Here is a 22,758-nt window from a genome sequence, read left to right as displayed (position 1 = left end):
CACACTAGAAGGAGGGAGGGAGATAAACTTGGCAAAAAGTTAAGGGTCTGCCACATAGCTGAAGCTTATAGACATTTTGGGATATACTTTCTAAAGTGAGAGACAAGATTCTGTACCTTGCACCTTGAAGACACACAACACTCTCTGGATTTGGGAGGTAAAATATGCCACATTTGAGCATGCTGCTCTAACCCATTTACTAGGTAATTAATAATGCTAGCAGGTGCCAGTGGGACATGGTGTAAGAAAAACCATGGTAGCAGGTTCACAATGTGGTCAAGCTGCCCTACCACTTGGGCTTTATAGCCCAGCGGTCCCAACAGTATTGGAAATGTCTCTGGCACACAGTGAAAGACTGTATGGAGCCTCTAAAGAGCCCTAATAGGAGGATCATAGCACAGACCTCTAGGGTTTAGGAGTAAGGTAGTGCCCATCGCTGTCAAAAACTATTTGAAAATTTGTTCCAGGCTTGCTACTGGGTCCTGGTAGAGACTGGAAGCTTGTCAGTAGGATACCAAGTGCTATGTGATTATGAACTGACCTGGATTTTATCTAATCCATTGAACCGTAAAACAGAGTAGACAGCCTCATTTCAGTATAAAGTAGATGTATATATGAGAATGGGTCTGAGAAGGTCCAGAAGCCCAAAGGTAAGCTGTATGAGCAGGTGGCCCAGACTTCTTCAACACCTACTTATGCTACATTGGCTCCTCTTCATCTCCATACTTCTGGCTTCATGAGGAGTCACTTGTGACATGTTAACAGAGGGAGAGTATATTAGGTCTAATTCACCGTGGATCTGCACAGGATGCTGGCAACATCCAAAAACAGACAGTCACTAGATTACAATCCCTCAACTGGCCCAGAAAATGGTGAAAGGATATTCTCCCAGTGAGCACAACTGAGGGAAGCTCCACTTCATATACAAGGGGGGTTGGGATCTTATTGACTGTGGGCAGTAGCTAAAAGTTTCTCAGCTGATTAGGGACTCGGAAATAAGTTGGAAAACTGGTGATTAGGTCTGGGGAGAGATATACTCAGAACGGGCACTAAATATATTGGCGTCCTTGTGACTGTCCTCCAAAGGGCTCAGATAAGGCAAAAAGCTGTCAGTAGTCAGATGGAGAAGATGATCCATCCCGTGGATGTCCGCATTTTCCGCCACTACTCAGTGATTGCCCGAAGGGGCCAGGGTTACAGGGATGGCAATACCATTCATTACGGAATGTCTTATCCATCATCATTTTATTACATACAACATTATCTACAACCAGGAGGCCGATGTACAGCAAAGGAATTGTGGTAATGGGCTCAGAACAACAAAATACACTCATCGTTACCTAGGAACAGCTGGCTTTGACAGAATGGTGGTAAGACTTGCTGAAGCTCAGGTATAGCACCAGCTGGGAGCCATCTAGTAATAAGCCAATGCACATGAATAATAATCTTTTTTATTTCTTCTCTCTTTCCTATGTTTATTTATTCTCAAAACAATCCTCATCCATAATTGAGCTCTGTATTTCTAATTATATGGCCATTTCCATCTCAAACTCAACAGGTCCCAAACTGAATTTCTTATCTTTCACATCATAAAACTGGTTTCTTTTCAGTATTCCTCCTGGCCTCAGTTTATGGCACCATCATTTACCTAGTCATCCAAGCCAGAAATGTAGATGTTGTCCTAGCCTTCTTACCTTTCATAAGCTCTTATGTGTAATCTGTCATTAGGTTCTATTAACTGTGCTTCCAAAATATCTCCCAAGTCTGACATTTCTCTCACTCCCCACTGTAGCATCTCATCATTCTCAACTCTACTTCACCTGCCAAGTCCTTATAATTGGTCTCTTTGTCTCTAATATCTTCTCCATCTCTATATAAAGACAGAGGTGATTTTTTAAAACATAAATTAAATCACTTCCTTACCTGAAACATGTTAGGGGCTCCCCATCACCTACATCCCACATGATATTCTTTATCCTTAGGTTGCTCTTTTCTAGCTCCAGCTACATGGCAACAAGATCTTCATCTTTTGATACTTGGCTCAAATATCTCCTTCTGAAGCCTTCCCTGACATACCTAGGCATAGTTAAGCACTTCCTTTTGATGTGCCCCATAGATCTTTTATATACTCAATTGTCATGTTTTTGCAATTATCTGTATATTTGTCTGCCATCTCCACTAGGACTTTTAGTGCCTAAAGAACAGAGATTCTGTGCTATTTCTTAATTAGCACTGGGCCTCAGACACAGTAGATGCTTAATGAATATATGTTGCTTGCTTGCTGAATGAATGAATGCATTAATCCTTATGGCTGAGTGTTGTTTCCTTTTTGTAAGGTTGCAGGGGATGAATGAGAAATTTTATTTTGTGTGCTTTGGTAATTGATGGCATTTAAACCCTTCCATTTGACTGTTGCTGAGAATCAACAGTTAACAAAATCAACAAAACCTTGATTTTTTTTTAACCTCTGTTTTACTGAAAGAATTCTGATTTTCACATCTGTTCCTTTCCTGTGTACCTAGAGATCTTAGCTCTCCTTAACCTCATTTCCAATTTCAACCTTTGTTCTTACTAGGTCTTTGCATTTAAACTTCTCTCCCTGTCGTGATATTTAGAAAAAGTTTAATTTAAAATTTTAAACATTAAATTTTTTAGTTTAGAAAAAATATGAGAACATTTTAAAGTGAATATATTGCAATATTATTTATAAAGTCAAATTTTATATTGTATTTGTTTTCTTTTTAAAATACCACTCTATTTATAAAACAAGTTATGAGTATTATAAAGCAATCTTTATTTCTGATCACTACTGTATTTGAAATTCTGTTCATACTTGCTAACTTGTTTTATGACTATTATAGACCACTTAATAGTGACTAATTTTTAAAGAGTTCAAAACAGAATTACATTATTGAAATAAGTTTTATAATTCTCTTTAAGCAAAGTATGAGAGCAAAAATAGATATTCTCTATTCCCTGAACATAATAGGCACCCATGTTTTAAATGAATGAATGAACAAATGATGGTACCCATTGGCCCAGATTTATTAATTAATTCTCATGCCATAACAAAAATGCATTTAGAAATCAAAAATGCTGGAAGGCTGGGGGTGAATGCCTTTTTTATGAATTCCTCCGTGTTTTACCTTCCCAAATATACAAACACCTAAGATTAGAGCTGGAAACCTGGATGCTGTTCCTTTTTTTTTAATCTCATGGATTATGTCCATTTAAAGTCTGACAAAGCAGAAACTTCATGAGTGCAGGGACATATCTCGTCACTGTCATATTTCTTGCCACAGGATTATATAAGCCTTCTTTTATTGAATGTTTACTATGTGCTAGTCTTTGTCCTAAATGCTTTACAGGGATTTACACTTCTAAACCTCTCAAGAAAGCTAGGAGGAAGTAGTGGGTTTTTTTGAAGTATAATTGATTTACAATATTATATTAGTTTCAAGTGTACAACATAGTGATTCAATATTTTTTAAGATTATACTCCATTGAATGTTATTATAAAACAATGGCTATATTTTCCTGTACTGTACAATATATCCTTGTTGCTTATCTATTTTATACATAGTAGTTTGTCTCTCTTAATCCCCTACCCCTATGTTGCCCCTCCCCCTTCCCTCTCCTCACTGGTAACCTACTAGTTTGTTCTCTATATCTGTGGGTCTGTTTCTCTTTTGTTATACACATTCACTTGTTTTAGTTTTTAGATTCCACATATAAGTGATAACATAGAGTATTTGTCTTTCTCTGTCTGACTTATTTCACTTAGCATAATACTCTTTAGGTCCATTCATGTTTTTGCAAACAGTAGAATTTCATTCTTTTTTATGGCTAATATTGCATTGTATATATATATATACCACATCTTCTTTATCCATTCATTTGTTGATGGACACTTAAGTTGCTTCCATGTCTTGGCTATTGTAAATAACCCTGCTATGAACATTGGGATGCATGTATCTTTTCAAATTAGTGTTTTCATTTTCCTTGGATTATATATACCCAGCAGTGGAATTGCTGGATCATATGGTAGTTCTATTTTTAGTTTTCTGAGGAACCTCTATATTGTTTTCCATAGTGGCTGCACCAATTTACATTTGTACAAGTGTTCCCTTTTCTCCATATCCCCACCAAAATTTGTTATTTGTAGACTTTTTGATCAACATTCTGACAGGTGTGAGGTGATATCTCATCGTGGTTTTGATTTACATTTCTCGAATGATTAGCGATGTTGAGCATCTTTTCATGTGCCACCTGTATGTCTTCTTTGGAAAAATATCTATTCAGATCTTCTGTTCATTTTTTAAATTGCATTGTTTGGTTTTTTGATATTGAGTTGTATGAGCTGTTTATATATTTTGGATATTAATCCCTTATCAGTCATATTATTTGCAAATATTTTCTCCCATTCAGTAGGTTGCCTTTTCATTTTGTTGATAGTTTCCTTTGCTGTGGAAAGATTTTAAGTTTAATTAAGTCCCATTTGTTTATTTTTGACTTTATGTCTTTTGCCTTAGGAGACATATCCAAAAAAATTGCTATAACTTATGTAAAATCACATCTAAAAGAATAAAATACGTGGAGATAAACTTAACCAAGGAGGTGAAGACCTATACTCTAAAAACTGTAAAACACTGATGAAGGAATTTGAAAATGATACAAAAAAATGGAAAGATATACCATGTTCTTGGATTGGAAGAATTAGTATTGTTAAAATGACCATACTACCCAAAGCAATCTACAGATTTAATGCAATCTCTATCAAAATACCCAGGACATTTTCCCCAGAACTAGCACAAATAATCCTAAATTTATATGGAACCACAAAAGACCCCGAACTGCCAAAGCATCTTGAGAAAGAAGAACAGAGCTGGAGGTATCACTCTCCCAGACTTCAAACTATACTACAAGTCTACAGTAATCAAAACAGTATGGTACTAGCACAAAAACAGACACATAGATGGATGGAACAGAATAGAGTGCCCAGAAATAAACCCACACACTTACAGTCAATTAACCCACAACAAAGGAGGCAAGAATGTACAATGGAGAAAAGACAGTCTTTTCAGTAAGTGGTGCTGGGAAAACTGGACAGCTCCATGTAAAAGAATGAGATTAGAATATTTCCTCACACCATACACAAAAATGAACTCAAAATGGATTGAAGACCTAAATGTAAGATCTAAAACCATAAAACTCCTAGAAGATAACATAGGCAGAGGTGGTAGTATTATGATCACCATTTGAAGGAAGAGGACACATGCCCAGAAAGGCTAGCTTATTTGGTAAAGATTATATAGCTAGTAAATTATAGAAGCAAGATTCAAAGCCAGGTAGTTTGATACCAGTCCTTGCTCTACACCACGTCTAAGCCACTTCCAATAAATGTGTCAAATTAATAAATTAATACAAAATTTCAGAATAGGTTAACCTTTAAAAAGGAATACCAATGTAGACCTTAAAATGGAAAACAAACAAACAAACAAAAAAAACCCACTATATTTTAATATTCCTGGTACTAACTTCTCTCTACTCAGCTCATGTTCAGTGGATGCATTCATTTATGTGCTTAGACTAATATAAGATAGAACAGTGTTGCCAAAGGAGTCTGGACTTGGAGTCAGATTTGAATACTGGCTCTGATATATACATGTTTACTACTTACATGATCTTGAACAATTTCTTAACTTTTCCAAGTCTTAATTTTCTCGTTCATAAAATGGGAATAAAAATAACTGACAAAAAAACTAAAAAGCGGGGCTTCCCTGGTGGCACAGTGGTTGAGAATCTGCCTGCTAATGCAGGGGACACGGGTTCGAGCCCTGGTCTGGGAAGATCCCACATGCCGCGGAGCGACTAGGCCCGTGAGCCACAATTGCTGAGCCTGCGCGTCTGGAGCCTGTGCTCCTCAACAAGAGAGGCCGCGATAGTGAGAGGTCCATGCACCGCGATGAAGAGTGGCCCCCGCTTGCCGCAACTAGAGAAAGCCCTCGCACAGAAACGAAGACCCAACACAGTCATAAATAAATACATAAATAAATAAATAATTTTTAAAAAAGAAACAAAAACTAAAAAGCTATCTTTTTAAAGAGAATTAAAAATAATGTATAAAAAGTACCTGACACAAAAGAAGATGTTAATATCACTCTTCCTTTTACCTCTTACTCTCTTTCCTTTTTCCCCTTCCCTTCTCACATCCTATCTGCCATTAGCCACATGACTTTGTAAAGGTCACTCTTCCAGTATTTATTGCATCACCTATGAAACAATTGGGGTAGTAATCTCCAAGATCCTTTGACTCTATAATTCTATGATTCAGTGATTTAATACTTAGCTTTTCTTTGTATCACAACAGTACAACTTACTGAGAGGTGATTTTGAAATGAGGCTTCTCTGGTTAGTGTGGCTGATTAAGTTCCTTTGTTTTTTCCAGACGATGCCATCACATACAACTTGGCTTAGCAGTATTTGAATTAAATAGGATGAAAACTTGGTTTACTATGTAAATAGTTTCACAGCAATAATATACAGATTAACTGCGTCCACTAGCAGTCACATATTTCAAAGGATTTACATCTCCCTTCCTTTCCTCTATGTAGGTACTACACAGGAACCCTGGAGGCTAAGTCAACAAATCATGAAACTCTAGGTTTAATTCACACAGCAACAAAAGGGCTAATAAAAGCTTTCGAAGATGGTGGAATAGATTCTGTGATGGAATGGGAAGTGGATGAAGTGCTGAACTGGACAAACACACTCAACTTTGATGAGTAAATACATGTTGCTATTCTTGGGGAGCGAGGGCAGGCATCAGGTATTTTTCTTTCTAATATTTCCTACTCTCATGTTGAATCTTCAAAAAAAAACTTGAATATTTATTATCTGTCTAGAAAGAAAATAAGAGGAAATGAGGAAGAAAGATAAAAAAGGGATAATCTAAAAGTAGAGAAAAGAAAAATAGATTTGTGTGTTCTTTATTAACAGACTTTATTCTTATGCCTTAGTCTAAGTCTGCTTTACTTCTTACTTTGGGATATAGAAACAAGGCTAAGAACATGAAATTAATAATATAAAGAATTTCCTCAGCCTGTATTCACCAATCTTCCTGTGTGGGACATTAAAAAATAATAATTTTTCAGTGACCTACTTCGGCCCTTGAAAAACATTTTTAGCCTATTTTGTGTGATGGAAATTAAAAAATACTTCATATAGCTATCAGGGCAATGCAAATCAAAACCACAATAATATCCTATTTCATACCCACAAAGATAGGTATAATTAAAAAGACATATGGTACCAGTGTTGGCAAGGATGTGGAGAAATTGGAGCCCTTATATACTGCTAGTGGGAATGTACAATGGTATAGCCATTTTGGAAAACAATCCAGCAGTTCCTCAAATGGTTAAACATAGAGTTGCCATACAAGCCAGCATTTCTACTCCTCAGTATATACACAAGAGAAATGAAAACACATGTCCATAAAAACTTGTACATGAATATTCATAACATCATTATTCATAATAACAAAGAATTAGAAACAATCTATTCATCAGCTGATGACTAAAATGTGATATATCCATACAATGGAATATTATTTGGCAATAAAAAGAAATGCTGATCATGCTACAACACTGATGAACCTTCTTAGTAAAAGAAGCCGGTCACAAAGGACCACATATTGTATGGCTCCATTTATATGAAATGTCCAGAATAGGCAAATTATATAGAGACAGAAAGTAGATTAGTGGTTGCCTAAGGCTTAGAGATTTGTGGGGACTGGGAAGTGATGGCTAAGGGGTATGAAGTTTCTTTTTGGAGTAATGAAATGTCCTAAAATTGATTGTGGTGATGGATGCACAACTCTGTGAATACACTAAAAAGCCATTGAATTGTACACTTTAAATGGGCAAATTTTATGGGATGTTAATTATATCTCAATAAAGCTTTAAAAATATTCACTATTTACTCAGCTACAATAAAGAATGTGAATACTGCATGGATGAAGAGGAAGGAAAAATAAAACAAAGATGGTGTAAGTAAAGAAACATAAGAAAAAGGAAGACATTTGGAAGAGGGAGATAAGAACATGAAATAGGAAAAATTAGGTTGACCGCCATTGAAAAATAGACCAGAAAAAAGAGGTCAGAGGAAGCAGAGAAGAGAACAATGAGAAAAGGAAAGATAAGGGAAACAAAGAAAAAAGGGAAAGAATGACTAAGAAAAAAGGAAAATGAGAAAAAAAGAATAATAGAAAAAAAAGATAATTATGGGAAGAATATATTAAAATAAAAATTAAAAAGGAAAGATAAGGAATAAAGAGCTAATCACCCATAGTAGATGTGCTAAAATATTTTTTAATAAATAGTGAAAAGATTTTATGACTCAGTAACCCCAATATCTTGTCCAGACCATAGTACTGGGATTCCTTATAGACAGTACATTTGTGGTTTCTGAGACACTGAATAAATACAGATGGTAATAATGATGGAAGAAATGACATCCAAAGAAAGGAGTCATAATGCTGTACTTTTTCCTTTCCTAAGAGGGTAAAGAAAGGAGAGAGAGGTAGGGGAGGTCCATTTTGAATGAGCTTATGAGGGCAGGATAGAGAATTCTCTCAGGCAAGCTTTTGAAATCCTGCTCTGCCTTTCCCTTATACAGTTGGCTAATTCAGCAAAGGGACAGCTAGCTTCAGTGAAAGATTACAAAATAATCCACACCCAGTATCCTATATTCTATCACTACTGGAACACAAAAGAATAAAACAATTGAGTTCAAAGGGAATAAATAAACGAGCATCTCAATCTACACAAGACTTTCCCCACTATCATCCCCTAACACCCTTCTCTGTAGGTGAAGAAGATTCCTAATTGCTTCCCTTCATGGAGAAAAGGATAAAAACAGAATAAACCAGGAAGACTTGAAGTGGTTTTTTGGTATCATATACTCTATATGGAGTGGGAAAAATACATCTAGCTTTGATATGGTGAGACCTAAATAGACATTTCTCCAAAGAAGATATACAGATTGCCAACAAACACATGAAAGGATGCTCAACATCACTAATTATCAGAGAAATGCAAATCAAAACCACAATGAGGTATCACCTCACACCGGTCAGAATGGCCATCATCAAAAAATCTACAAACAATAAATACTGGAGAGGGTGTGGAGAAAAGGGAACCCTCTTGCACTGTTGGTGGGAATGTAAATTGATACAGCCACTATGGAGAACAGTATGGAGATTCCTTAAAAAACTAAAAATAGAACTACCATATGACCCAGCAATCCCACTACTGAGAAAACCGTAATTCAAAAAAGAGACATGTACCCCAATGTTCATTGCAGCACTATTTACAATAGCCAGGACCTGGAACCAACCTACGTGTCCATCGACAGATGAATGGATAAGGAAGATGTGGCACATATATACAATGGAATATTAGCCATAAAAAGAAACGAAATTGAGTTATTTGCAGTGAGGTGGATGGACCTAGAGTCTGTCATACAGAGTGAAGTAAGTCAGAAAGAGAAAAACAAATACTGCATCTTAACACATATATATGGAATCTAAAAAAATGGTTCTGATGAACCTAGGGGCAGGACAGGAATAAAGATGCAGACATAGAGAATGGACTTGAGGACACGGGGAGGGGGAAGAGTAAGCTAGGACGAAGTGAGAGAGTAGCACTGACATAGATACACTACCAAACGTAAAATAGATAGCTAGTGGGAAGCAGCTGCATAGCACAGGGAGATCAGCTCGGTGCTTTGTGACCACCTGAGGGGGGGATAGGGAGGGTGGGAGGGAGGTGCAAGAGGGAGGATATATGGGGATATATGTATACATATAGCTGATTCACTTTGTTATACAGCAGAAACTAACACAACATTGTAAAGCAATTGTACTCCAATAAAGATGTAAATAAATAAATAAAAATAAAATAAATAAAAATGCAGATACCTCATGTTTCCAAATTATGTACAACCTCTATCAGTTCGTTCTCTGACTTGAGCATAATTTGGCACCCACTTGGAATTGTTAGAAAGCAAGTTTTTCTACTGATCTCTAGACAACAAAAATTTCAAATGGAATCCAGCATGATTATTTGGGAATATTTCAGTAGTATTACTGACCACAGCCTACTGATTATCTCAGGCAAGACAAGAATTTGCAAAGACCTTCCCCTAGCTGAGAGCAGACATTAGGAGAGCACCTTCTTCCCAGTGTATTTATGGTCTCCACAGTCTACTTTCCTCTTAGATCTTTGTAGTTGTCTAGATATTTGTAACTGGCTTTATAATACCTTATTTGATGAGAATTTCAAAGTCATTTTTCCCTTCAGAAGAATTGGTAGCCACTAATTCCTTGGAGAGTATCCTTCAAAATCTATAGACAGTTTTTGATAGTTGGACCATTAGAATGACATACATGTGTTGAACACTGATATTGAGTGATACAATCCAGTTTCTTCCCAAAGGCTTCTGTGCTAGCCCCTTGTTATGACAGGTGAATGCTCTCCTGGGAAGAAACCATGTACATCTTCAGATGCACAGGGCAACAATATCAATTGAGTACAATATTATTATAATTTTGAAGAATGGATTGGATAGAGCCAACTTCACTCTTGGACTCAAGGACACTGATGAGTACTGCTGCAAATTCTGTAGTATCCAGAGATACATTGCTGCAGGTGCTTAGAACATAAAGCAATGCCTGCATTGCTGTTACTGAGTCACTTACAATGCCACGGAGTGGCTACTCTGCCTACTGCTGGCATTCATCCTGATGCATTTTCAGGGGTGTATTCTCTAGCGAGATGGATGTTTCTCTTCCAGGAGCTTCATATTTTTCAAACTGCAAGTGAAATTTAACATAACCCATTAAGTCGTCAGCAGCTGGGATATCTTAAATAATTTCCTGATGTTCTATTAACCCTGTTGGTGAGAGCTCTCAGTGGGTAGTTTCTATGTCTGAAGCTGCCCCTTTGATTTCTAAGACAGGTAGTTATGTTGCCTCTCTGGCTAGGGACTTTCCCCAGGCCATTAAGATGTTAAATTTATACTCCTGAGGGATCCACGGTAGAGTCCACATATACTTTACTCTGCTAGTATCTAAAAAAAATTTCAAAAATTTCTTAGAAAGACAGATCAGCTCTATTATATAAACAGCATGATAAGGCTATAATCAGATTGTTGCTTCTATGTGTAAAGCTTTGATTTCTCTTTGGCTACTGCTGTCATGTTCCTGATGAGAAGTTCTTTTTTAACAATTGAATAAATTCATATCCTGATCTCAGGTAAAGCAGGGTCAGTGATCAACCTTAAATATGGCATAAGTTTTTGCCCCAGACTGTCAGGGTGTAGCATACAATTGATCAAAGGTCCTTTATCTTGGTGCCTTGAAGGTGGAATGAAAATCTTTCAGTATATAAATCTAAGGAAGCAGGGTTATTGACACCCACTATTCATAGTGCTCCTGAGCAACCACTGAAAGCACAAAGTCTGCCTAAATTTAAGGTTAAGCCAGATTGAACTGTCAACTAAGAGGTCCTGGAAAGGGTTTAAACCACCTACTGTTATCTTGCATCTTTTCATTTAACAGTGACCCAGCACTATCTCATTTAAGGCCACAGAATAAAGTTCTTGGAGCAACAAGAGGTAGCAGTAACAAGAACGAGCTGACTTAGACACAGTATTTTATTACAATTAAACACCATTGCATAATATATACCTTCTTATAACAAAAAATTCAGGAATACAAAGTTAACAAAAGTAAAAATAATTCAAATGAAAATCAGTGTTTCCTGAATTATGTGACAATTCTAATCCTCCTCCTTTCTCAGCCAGCTTCCTTTTAGCACCTGCTGTGATCAACTCCTTACCTGATTTCTTGGGTACAGTTGTAAGAAAGGAGGCTTGGGAAAGGGGGATACAGAGATCAAAATGTGATGCAATAAGTCACAGGAAACCTGGGCCTTGGAGCTTTCTCTCATCTTCGTAGTTCATCATACTTGTCCTTCCCTATCTACCTCTTCTCGGGCTACATCTGTCTCCCTATTTCAGTCTCTGTTTAGGGAACTGAAGTGGCAACTGCATGTACCCTGCTTAAATATGATCTCATGTTTACTGGACACAGCAAAGGCAGCACCATTTCTCTAATAAGATCATAAACCAAATGATTTAAATTTATATGTCAGAGACAGTAGGTCTGGCAATCCAGAACCAAGGAGAAGGTTTTGTTGCTGTAGTTTTCCCATAACTTTTTTCCTCTCAGAGTTTTCCATTCGTACTTTTAATTTAGAAGTTAACTAACATCTTAGTTGTCCCTCAGTTGAGGATATGATCTAGCAGGAATGGAACAGGATAAAATGAGGAGACATGTGCTGGTGAGAGGCCAAAGGGCACCAATGTGGTAGATGGTGGGCACCATTTTTATACCTCCTCCAACTCCTTGTCCTATGGGTTGCCTTAGGTGCATGAGAGCTACTTGGAGGTGGGAAAGTCAAGAAATTAAACATTTGGACTAGTGAATATGTCACCATTAATCTAAGATTTCATAGATAAAGTAGAATTTTAGAAGTAGTCTAAGTATGTACTAATGAATCAATTTATTACTTACTAATAAATCAATTTAATTTAATGAATGTCTATGTAATGTGCTTAGGTACATTGCCAACTGGAAGGAAATTGCTACAAGCAACTCTTCAGCTAACTTCAAAAGTAGGTGATTTTTTTTAGCAATAATGGGAAATTCTTATAAACAAAAACAATACTTTCCAGACATGTACACATTTCTAAGCACCTAACAAACACTTTAGCACTCTGCACAGTATATAGACATAAATAAATTTGCCAAGTCATTTTTGCCTTTATATATAAAATTGTTATTTGGGAATAGAAGGAAAATTTCTATTTTATTTAGAGTTGGATAAAATGTTTTTTTTAAAAAAATGAATCCTCCTTTTAAAATGTTGCATATCATGTTTCAGTAATAATTTTTAATGAGCAAACTTCACTTGGCAAAATAAATGCTATTCCAGAAGTATCAATAATTCTAACATAGCTAAAGCCTAATTACAGTTTTCATATAATCTGAGTGTATGAGTTCTGTCCCACTGTCATCTGTGATTGGCAGTAAAACAAAGAGGTTATAATTATGGAGTGCTGATTCATAACTGCCTGTTTTTGATTTTGGGCTCTACTGTTTACTGTCTGTATGATCTTGGGCCAGTTACTTGGTCCGTTTCCTCATCTGTAAAGTGAAAATAACAATAGTACCTAGCTCATATATTGTTGTGAGGTAATAAGAGATAATATATGTAAAGAGCATAGAATAGTGCTTGGCACATAGTATGTACTCTATAAGTGTTAGCTATTATTAGCTTTAACCTATCCACTTATTTCCAACTCATGGCCACCACCACAGTCCCAGTTGCCATCATCCCTCTGCAGGCTTCTGCAACGGTCTCTAAACTTATACTCCTCCGGTCCATTCCCCACACAACAGATAGTGATCTACAAATTTAAATCAGCATAATTAAAACAAAACACTTATTTAACAAACTCCTCTTTAGCAATTACCATGTGGAAGTGCTGTCTTAGAGTGTTTTATAAAATTGATTCATTTGATCTTCAGAACAACCCAACGAGACAGGTTCTATTATCTACATTTTACAGACAAGCAAAGAGATGCCAAGTTACTTGCTCAAGGTCAGTTCCTGTGAGGGCCAGGATTTGAATTGAGACTAGGTAGCTCTAGAACCCATACTCTTAACGATGACTACCCCTGATGCGTCTTATAGTTTTCCACTGCACTTGGAATAAAACCCTAACTTTATCATGGCACTCTGGCTCTGGTCTAGCTTTCCACCCTTATCATGTCCCACTCTCTCCCTCTGGCTCACAACCCAGCATCACTGGCATCTAGCCTGGTCCTCAAACACACTCTGTGGTTTCCACTTCGGGGGTTTAATGCAGTGGATGGCCTTCTGGAGAACAGGTTTAGGCAACTGTCATCACTTGAGGGCAGGAAGTTATTTGTTTTGTTTGCTACTGAGTTCCCAATGTGTAGAACATAGTAGAGTCTCAATGGCAGGAATTTTGTACTTGAAAGGAATGTCAAGTACAAAAACGGAAGCAGATAATATAAATTACTGAGCTAAAAGAGATTATTGTGAAAAGAAGGAAAGATATAGCATGGTAATTGGAAGGAGCATAAGAGCAAGTGAAAATTATTTTAAGTAATGGAGATCTGCATCATAACTGAAGGCAGTAGAAGGTGATATATTGAAGATGCTGGCATTGAAAAGAGGACGGAATGTGTGCCACTTCTTCAAGAAGCATGAGGAAATCAAATCCAGAATTTGGAAACTTTAGCTCTAGGGACAGAAAAGGCTTCTCTTCGTTTGTGAATAAAGAACTGTTAGCTAATAGTTAATTGTGGAGTACTAACTAAATGCCAAGTTCTTTACATGCACCATCACACTTAGTTCTCACAAAAATATGCTGAGGCATGTACTATTATTATCCCCATCTATCCCCTTTATAGATGAGGACATTGAGACAAAGGTTAAATAACTTGCTTCAAATTACAGAGCTAGCAAAAAAAAAAAAAAAAAAAAAAATTACAGAGCTAGTTAGTAGTAGGTTAAACCTCAAACCCAGATCCTACAGAGCCTTTTGTAAAAATGGACAATAAAATATGGTAGTGAAAAGTAGGATGATCTCAGAAATTAGGGACATTTATTGTTTCGGTTAAATAGGATATAAAGATATCTGCTCTAAGAGTGGTGAGAAGGAATGTGGAATAGACCTTACCTGGAATGCAGTAGCATATTGAATAAGTCTATATCCTGTCATATCTCGCATCTTTCTAAATATTTGTCATTCCTCTCTAGGTTTCAGGTTTGAGCAAGCACGGGAAAAAAAATATGACTATAAAGATATATTGGAAGAGGAAATGGGAACACAAGAAGATACTTCATTTGACAGTATTTATGAAGGACCAACTTTTACTAGACTAAGGTCTGATTCCACTTATGGAATATAATTATAACTATATAAAAAATATAAAAAAATATAATTATAAACTATAATTTCTTTTCTGAGCTTTAACCCTTCAAGCCCTGATTCCATCAGAGATAGTTTATTCTGGCTGGAATGACTTGTATATTCTTGGCACAGAATCTAGCCCAATTAAAAGTAAGGAGGATTAAACAGAAATAGAACATCAGACTGAATACAGTAGCTATGGAAAATGTAGAAATTATTCCCGGTATTCTGCGAAACTGTAGTATTCTAACAATCGCATTTAAATAAAAATATTATACTTAGGTGCAAAAAACCCCCTCAGTCTGATTGTTTTTCTTCTTTATTTGAAGCATTCTTTATTTGTGCATTTGTATCAGGCAGAGCCCTTTCTCCATTAAAAAAAAGAAAAAGGGCAGTGTAGCAAGTTCTCCTTTTATTAGAATGCAAAAGCCTTACTAGAATCCCCAGTGCCATTCAGCTTAGGCATCTTTGAACAAAACTGGGTTACAGGGGCACCATTAGCTAAAGGAGCCAGAAAAGCAAAAATCTGTCTCTTAGCTTCCACAGTGGGAAAAATAGAAAACTGGAGATGACTGTTAGGTCAAGGAACAAAGCCTACCATACCCTCCAAGTCTGAATTACTGTACCTTCCCATAAAAACCCTCTACTACTAACCATCATCACACTTATCACACTGTGTCTACAATCCTAATAGACCAGAGGCTTATACTCCCAAGCATAAAAAAATCAGCAGAGACCTAATGTATATTTAAGAAAAAAAATCAGATTTATTCATATAATTTACATATACATTCACCTATTGTAAGTACTCAGTCTGACAAATATATATATATATAGTTATGCAGTTTTCAGCACAATCAAGGTATCATGCATTTCCATCACCCCCAAACTGTACATCTTTGCAGTCAATCCACCCACCCCACGCCATTCCCCTGGGACTGATCTCCTTTCATTCACTACAATTCTGCCTTTTCTAAAATGTCACATAAATGGAATGATACTATATGTAGTCTTTCTTGGTCTTGCTTCTTTAGAATTATGCTTTTGAAATTCATTCTTGTTGTTGCATATTTCAGTAGTTCATTCCTTTTTTAATGACTAGTGTTCTATTACATGGCTATACCACAATTTCTTTAAACATTCAGCAGGTTGATGGACAATTGGTCTTCTTCAGCTTGGGATCATTGTGGATAAAGCTGCTATGAACATTCATGTACAAGTCTTTATGGGGATATGTATTTTCATTTCTCTTGGGAAATAACTCAGAGTGGAATTGCTGGGGTAAACAATAACTATATGTTTAAATATCTATTTATTTATTTATTGAACAATACTTGCTTTACGTTTCAGGTGTACATCAAAGTGATTCAGATATATATATATATATATATATATATTCAGATCTTTTTCCATTATAGTTTATTACAAGATGTTGAATATAGTTCCCTGTGCTATACAGTAGGTCCCTGTTGTGTATTTTATATGTAGTAGTGTGTATCTGTTAATCCCAAATTCCTAATTTATCCCTTCCCCTTCTCCTTTGGTAAATAATTTGTTTTCTAACTCTGAGTCTCTTTCTATTTTGGAAATAATTTCATCTGTGTCATTTTAAAATTCACATATAAGTGATATCATATAATATTTCTTTCTCTGACTTATTTCACTTAATATGATAATCTCTAGGTCCATCCATGTTGCCACAAATGGCATTATTTCATTCTTTTTTATGGCTAGTATTCCATTGTATATATGTATCATATCTTCTTTATCCATTCCTCTGTTGTTGGACATTTAGGTTGCTTCCATGTCTTGGCTATTGAGAACAGTGCTGCAATGAACAATGGGGTGCATGTATCCTTTCAAACCATGGTTTTCTTCAGATATATGCCCAGCAGTGGGATTGCTGGGTCATATGGTAGTTCTATAATTAGTTTTTTAAGGAACCTCCATACTGTTCTCCATAGTGGCTGTAGCAGTTTACATTCCCACCAATGGTGTAGGAGGGCTCCCTTTTCTCCACACCCTCTTCAGCATTTGTTATTTGTAGACTTTTTGATGATGGCCATTCTGTCTGGTGTGAAGTGATACCTATTTGATTTTGATTTGCTTTTCTCTAATAATTAGCAATGTTGAGCATCTTTTCATGTGCCTGTTGGCCATCCTTATGTCTTCTTTGGAGAAGTGTCTATGTAGGTCTTCTGCCCATTTTTTGATTGGGTTATTTTTTTGATATTGAGCTGTATAAGTTGTTTATATATTTTGGAAATTAATTCTTTGTCAGTTACATTGTTTGCAAATATATTCTCCCACTCTGTAGGTTGTCTTTTCATTTAGGTTAGGATTTCCTTTGCTGTGCAAAAGCTTTCAAGTTTAATTGGGTCTCATTTGTTTATTTTTGCTTTGTTTCCATTACTCTAGGAGACGGATCCAAAAAAATATTGCTGCAATTTATAGCAAAGAGTGTTCTGCTTATGTTTTCTTCTAGGAGGTTTATATTATCTGGTCTTACATTTAGGTCTTTAATCCAGTTTATTTTTATATATGCTGTTAGAGACTGTTCTAATTTCATTCCTTCACATGTAGCTGTCCAGTTTTCCCAGCACCAGTTATCGAAGAGACTGTCTTTTCTCCACTTTATATTCTTGCCTCCTTTGTTGTAGATTAATTGACCATATGTGCCTGGGTTTATTTCCGGGCTTTCTATCATGTTCCATTGATCTACATTTCTGTTTTTGTGCCAGTACCATACTGTTTTGATTACTGTAGCTTTGTAGGATAGTCTGAAGTCAGGGAGCCTGATTCCTCCAGCTCTGTTCTCAAGATTATTTTGGCTATTTGTGGTCTTCTGTATTTTCATACAACTTTAAAGAATTTTTGGTCCAGTTCTGTGAAAAATGCCATTGGTAATTCAATAGGGATTGCACTGAATCTGTAGATTGCCTTGTATAATACGGTCATTTTAGCGAATGTTTATAAGAATCTGTTTTTCTAAAGTGGCTGTACCATTTTGCATTTCCACCAGCAATGAACTTAAGTAGCTCCACTTGGTTTCTGTCACTTCATGTTGTCAGATGTTTTAATTCTAGGGGATGTATAGTGAATAGCATTTCATTGTGATTTTAGTTTGCATTTCCTAAATGACTTATGATATTGAAGATCTTTAACATGCTTATCTGCCACTTGGTATCTTCTTTGGTGAAGTGTCTATTCAAATCTTTTGCCAATTCTAAATTGTTTATTTCATATTGTGTTAAAAGATTTTTTAATATGGTCTAAAAACAAACCATTTATCAGATACTGTTTTGCCAATCTGTGGGTGGTGTTTTCATTTTCTTTTATGATGTCTTTTGAGGAGAAAAAGTATTTAATTTTAATAGAGTCCAAGTTACCATTTTTTTTCTTTTTTTTAAACTTAATTTTTATTTTATGTTGGGGAATAGTTGATTTACAATGTTGTGTTTCAGGTTTTCATCAAAGTGGTTCAGTTATACATATACATATAACCATTCTTTTTCAGATTCTTTTCCCGTATAGGTTATTACAGAATATTGAGTAGACTTACCTGTACTATACAGTAGGGCCTTGTTGATTGTCTATTTTATGTATGGTAGTGTGTATATGTTAATCCCAAATTCCTAATTTATCCCTCCATCCCACCTTTCCCCTTTGGTAACCAAAAGTCTGTTTTCGATGTCTCTGAGTCTGCTTGTTTCATAGGTTCATTTGTGTCATATTTTAGATTCCACATATAAGTGATATCATATGGTTATTTGTCTTTCTCTTCTGACTTAGTTCACTTAGTATGATAACCTCTAGTTGCATCCATGTTGCTGCAAATGGCATTATTTTGTTCTTTTTTATGGCTGAGTAGTATTCCATTGTATATATGTACCACACCTTCTTTGTCCATTCATCTGTTGATGGACATTTAGGTTGTTTCCATGTCTTGGCTCTTGTGAATAGTGCTGCTATGAACATAGGGGTACATGTATCTTTTTGAATTATAGTTTTGTCTGGATATATGTCCAGGAGTGGGATTGTTGGATCATGTGGTAATTCTATTTTTAGTTCTCTGAGGAACCTCCATACTGTTTTCCATAGTGGCTGCACCAACTTACATTCTCACCAACAGTGTAGGAGGGTTCCCTTTTCTCCACACCCTCTCCAGCATTTGTTATTTGTAGACTTTTTAACAATGGACATTCTGACCGGTATGAAGTGGTACCTCATTGTGGTTTTGATTTGCATTTCTCTAATAATTAGCGATGTTGAGAATCTTTTCATGTACCTATTGGCCATCTGTATAAAACATCAACAATATTTCTTGATACCCAGGTTAAAGTGTCCAGACTATGCCCAAGATGGAGTTGCTTATGCTAAGCCCCATGTTAGTAAACCAAAACTTAAATTTCTGTGCTCGGCTCTCCCAGAAGAGGTAGGCCTAGGCCAACCAATCAGCACTTTCCTGCTCAGCAAAAATTACCTAACCTGGCTCCAAGACTTCCCTTTGCTCCATATAAGGGAAGTAACTGTTCTAACCAACTGACAATGCCCAGTATAACTTCCTTGTTCCTGCTCACTTTGGTCTATGAAACCCGCTCACTTTGTACAACACTTCATACATTTGGTCATGATGTATTACCTCTTTTATATTGGTGGAATTGACTTGTTAATATTGGTAAGGACTTTTGCCTCTATTCATGAACGATATTGGTCTTCAGTTTTGTTTTGTATTGTTCTCGTAATTCTTGTATTTTTGACTTAAGGGTAATACTGGCCTCATAAAACGGGCTTTTCTAATATCAGGAAGAGTTTGTGCAGCAATGGTATGCTTTCCTTAGAAGTAGAAGGCATTGACTCATCAGGATTATGTTCATTGTTTTTTGGCCTTTTTATGCCATGAATATGTTTGAGATGTCTATGAAATCCACTTGTCCATGTTGCTTTACACTGCAATAATTTAACACAATGTGAGGGCCAAGATGGTGGAGTACGAAGACTCTGAACTCACCTCCTCCCATGGAAACACCAAAATGATAACTACTTACAGAGCAACTATCTATGAGAATGACCTGAAGACTAGCAGAAAAGATTTTCCATTAAAGAAGGAGCCATAAGACAGGTAGGAAGGGTGGACATGGTATAGTCAGGACCCACAACCCAGGGTCAGCGACCCACAAAAGGGAGGAATATCAGTATCACAGAAGTACTACCCAAGGAGTGAGGGGTCCAAGTCCCACATCAGGCTCCCCAGCATGGGGATTCTGCACTGAGAAGATGAGCCCCCAGAGTGTCTGGCTTTGAAAATTAGCAGGACATACATTAGGGAGCCAGAAGGCTATAGGAAACAGACTCCATTCTTAAAGGGTGCATGCAACATCTCACATGCTCTGAGTCCCAGTGCAGAGGCAGTAGTTTGAAAGGGGCCTGGGTCAGACCCACTTACTGATCTTAGAGAACCTCCCAGAGAGGCAAGAAGCAATCAGGACTCCCCCTGGGGATGGAGGCATCAGCCATTTTGGGGAGCTTAATCTAGCACTGGTAACACCAGTGCCATTTTGGAATCCTCCCTCTAGCCTATTAGTGCTGGGGACCTGGCCCTGTCCACCAGCAGGCTGGCACTAACCCTGAGGCCTCAGCTGTACAGACAGCCATGTGGAGACCTGGCCTCGCTCACCAGTGGGACAGCACCAATCCCGAATGCCCCTGAGTCACACAGACAACCACATAGGAAGCCTACCCCACGTTCCAGTGGGCCCACAACCACCATACAAGACATGGTCTTGCAGCCAGTGGGGTTGGGGCCAGCCACGTCACAACAGAAGCACACAGGCAGCCCATGTAGGGGGTACACTAGAACATATAGCTCTGTTAACCAGAGAGGAGTGTACTGCTGCGCCCCACAGGATGTTTCCTTAAATAAGGTCACTTCACCAAGATTGGGAAATGTAACCAACCTACCTGGTACACAGAAATAAACACAGAGAATTGGGCAAAATGAGGAGACAGAAATTTATGTTCCAAACAATGGAATAAGACAAAACATCAGAAAAAGAACTAAACAAAGTAGAGATAAGGAATCTACCAGATAAAGAGTTCAAGGTATAGATCATAAAGGTGCTCAATGAACTCTGGAGAAGAATGGAGAACACCATGACCATTTAAACAAACAGTTCGAAAATATAAAGAAGAACCAAAAGGAGTTGATGAATAAGAGAACTGAAATAAAAAATACACTAGAAGGAATCAATAGTAGATTAGATAATACAGAGAAATGGATCACCAATCTGGAAGACATGGCAGTGGAAATTCCCAAGCTGAACAGAGAAATGAAAAAAGAATTTAAAAAAAATGAGGATAGTTTACAAGACACCTAAGACAACATAAAGCATACTAACATTTGCATTACAGGGGTCCTAGAAGAAGAGAGAAAGGGGCAGAGAACTTACTTGAGAAATAATTGCTGAGAAATTCCCTAACGAGGGGAAAGAAACAGACATTCAAGTCCAGGAAGCACAGAGAGTTCCAAACGAGATGATCCAACGAGGTCCACACAAAGACACATTATAATTAAAATTGCAAAGGGAGTTCCCTGGTGGCATAGAGTTAGGATCCCGGGCTTTCACTGCTGTGGCCTGGGTTCCATCCCTGGTTGGGAAACTGAGAACCAACAAGCTGCATGGCATGGCCAAAAGAAAAAAATTAAAAAAAAAAAAAGTAAAATCGCAAAAATTAAAGATAAAGGGAATCTTAGAAGTAGCAAGAGAAAAGCCATTAGTAACATACAGAGAAACCCCCATAAGGCTATCAGGTGAATTTTCAGCAACAATTTTGTAGGCCAGAAGGGAATGTCATGATATATTCAAAGTGATGAAAGGAAAAAGCTTACAACCAAGAATGCTCTAGCTGGCATGGCTATCGTTCAGATTTAAAGGGGAGATAAAGAGTTTCAAAGACAAGCAAAAGCTAAAATGGTTCAGCACCACTAAACTGGCTTTATAAGAAATGTTATAGGGAATTCCCTGGCGGTCCAGTGGTTAGGGCTCTGTGCTTCCACTGCAGGGGGCATGAGTTCGATCCCTGGTCGGCAAACTAAGATCCCGCATGCCACGTGGCATGGCCAGAAAAAAAAAAAAATGTTATAGGGACTTCTCTAAGCAGAAAAGGAAAGTCCACAGCTATAAAAAGGAAAATTATGAAAAGAAAAATCTCACTGGTAAAGGGAAACACACAGTAAAGGTAGTAATTCAACCACTTATAAAACTAGTATAAAGGTTAAAAGACAAAAGTAGTAAACCATCTATATACACAATAAATAAAGAAATACACAACACAAAAAGACGTAAAATATGATGTCAAAAACATTAAACATTGGGATAGGGGAGTAAAAATGTAGACTGGTTAGAATGCATTTGAATTTAAGAGATCAACTAAAATGATTATGTAACTTATACCGTGTTATATGTGAGCTTCATGGTAACCACAAACCAGAAACCAATAATAGACACACAAGAAAGAGAAAAGAATCTAAACATAAAACTAAAAATAGCCATCAAATCATAAGGAAAGAGGGCAAAAGAAAAAAGGAACAAAAAAAGAACCACGGAAACAACCAGAAAACAATTAACAAAATGACAATAAATACATGTCTATCACTAATTATTTTAAATGTAAATGGACTAAATGCTC

The 22,758-nt window shown here is 36.8% G+C and overlaps 1 protein-coding gene across 3 annotated transcripts in view; it reads left to right on the top strand.

Moving 5' to 3' along the window:
• C8H11orf65 (chromosome 8 C11orf65 homolog) overlaps positions 1-22,758 on the top strand; it is a 133,869-nt gene that overhangs the window by 87,348 nt on the left and 23,763 nt on the right. For 2 of the 3 annotated variants that reach the window (XM_059930393.1, XM_059930394.1), the window contains exons 6-8: positions 6,615-6,785; positions 12,683-12,738; positions 14,916-15,042. In XM_059930393.1, coding sequence (XP_059786376.1) covers positions 6,615-6,785; positions 12,683-12,738; positions 14,916-15,042 — 354 coding nt within the window. Of the gene's footprint in view, positions 1-6,614; positions 6,786-12,682; positions 12,739-14,915; positions 15,285-22,758 lie in introns of those variants that run through there. The other variant, XM_059930392.1, reaches the window with a different exon arrangement.

Source organism: Balaenoptera ricei, chromosome 8, assembly GCF_028023285.1.
Source record: "Balaenoptera ricei isolate mBalRic1 chromosome 8, mBalRic1.hap2, whole genome shotgun sequence".
Taxonomy (NCBI): Eukaryota; Metazoa; Chordata; class Mammalia; order Artiodactyla; family Balaenopteridae; genus Balaenoptera; species Balaenoptera ricei.
Note: the sequence above shows the minus strand (reverse complement) of the source record. Positions and strands in the feature narration are given on the sequence as shown.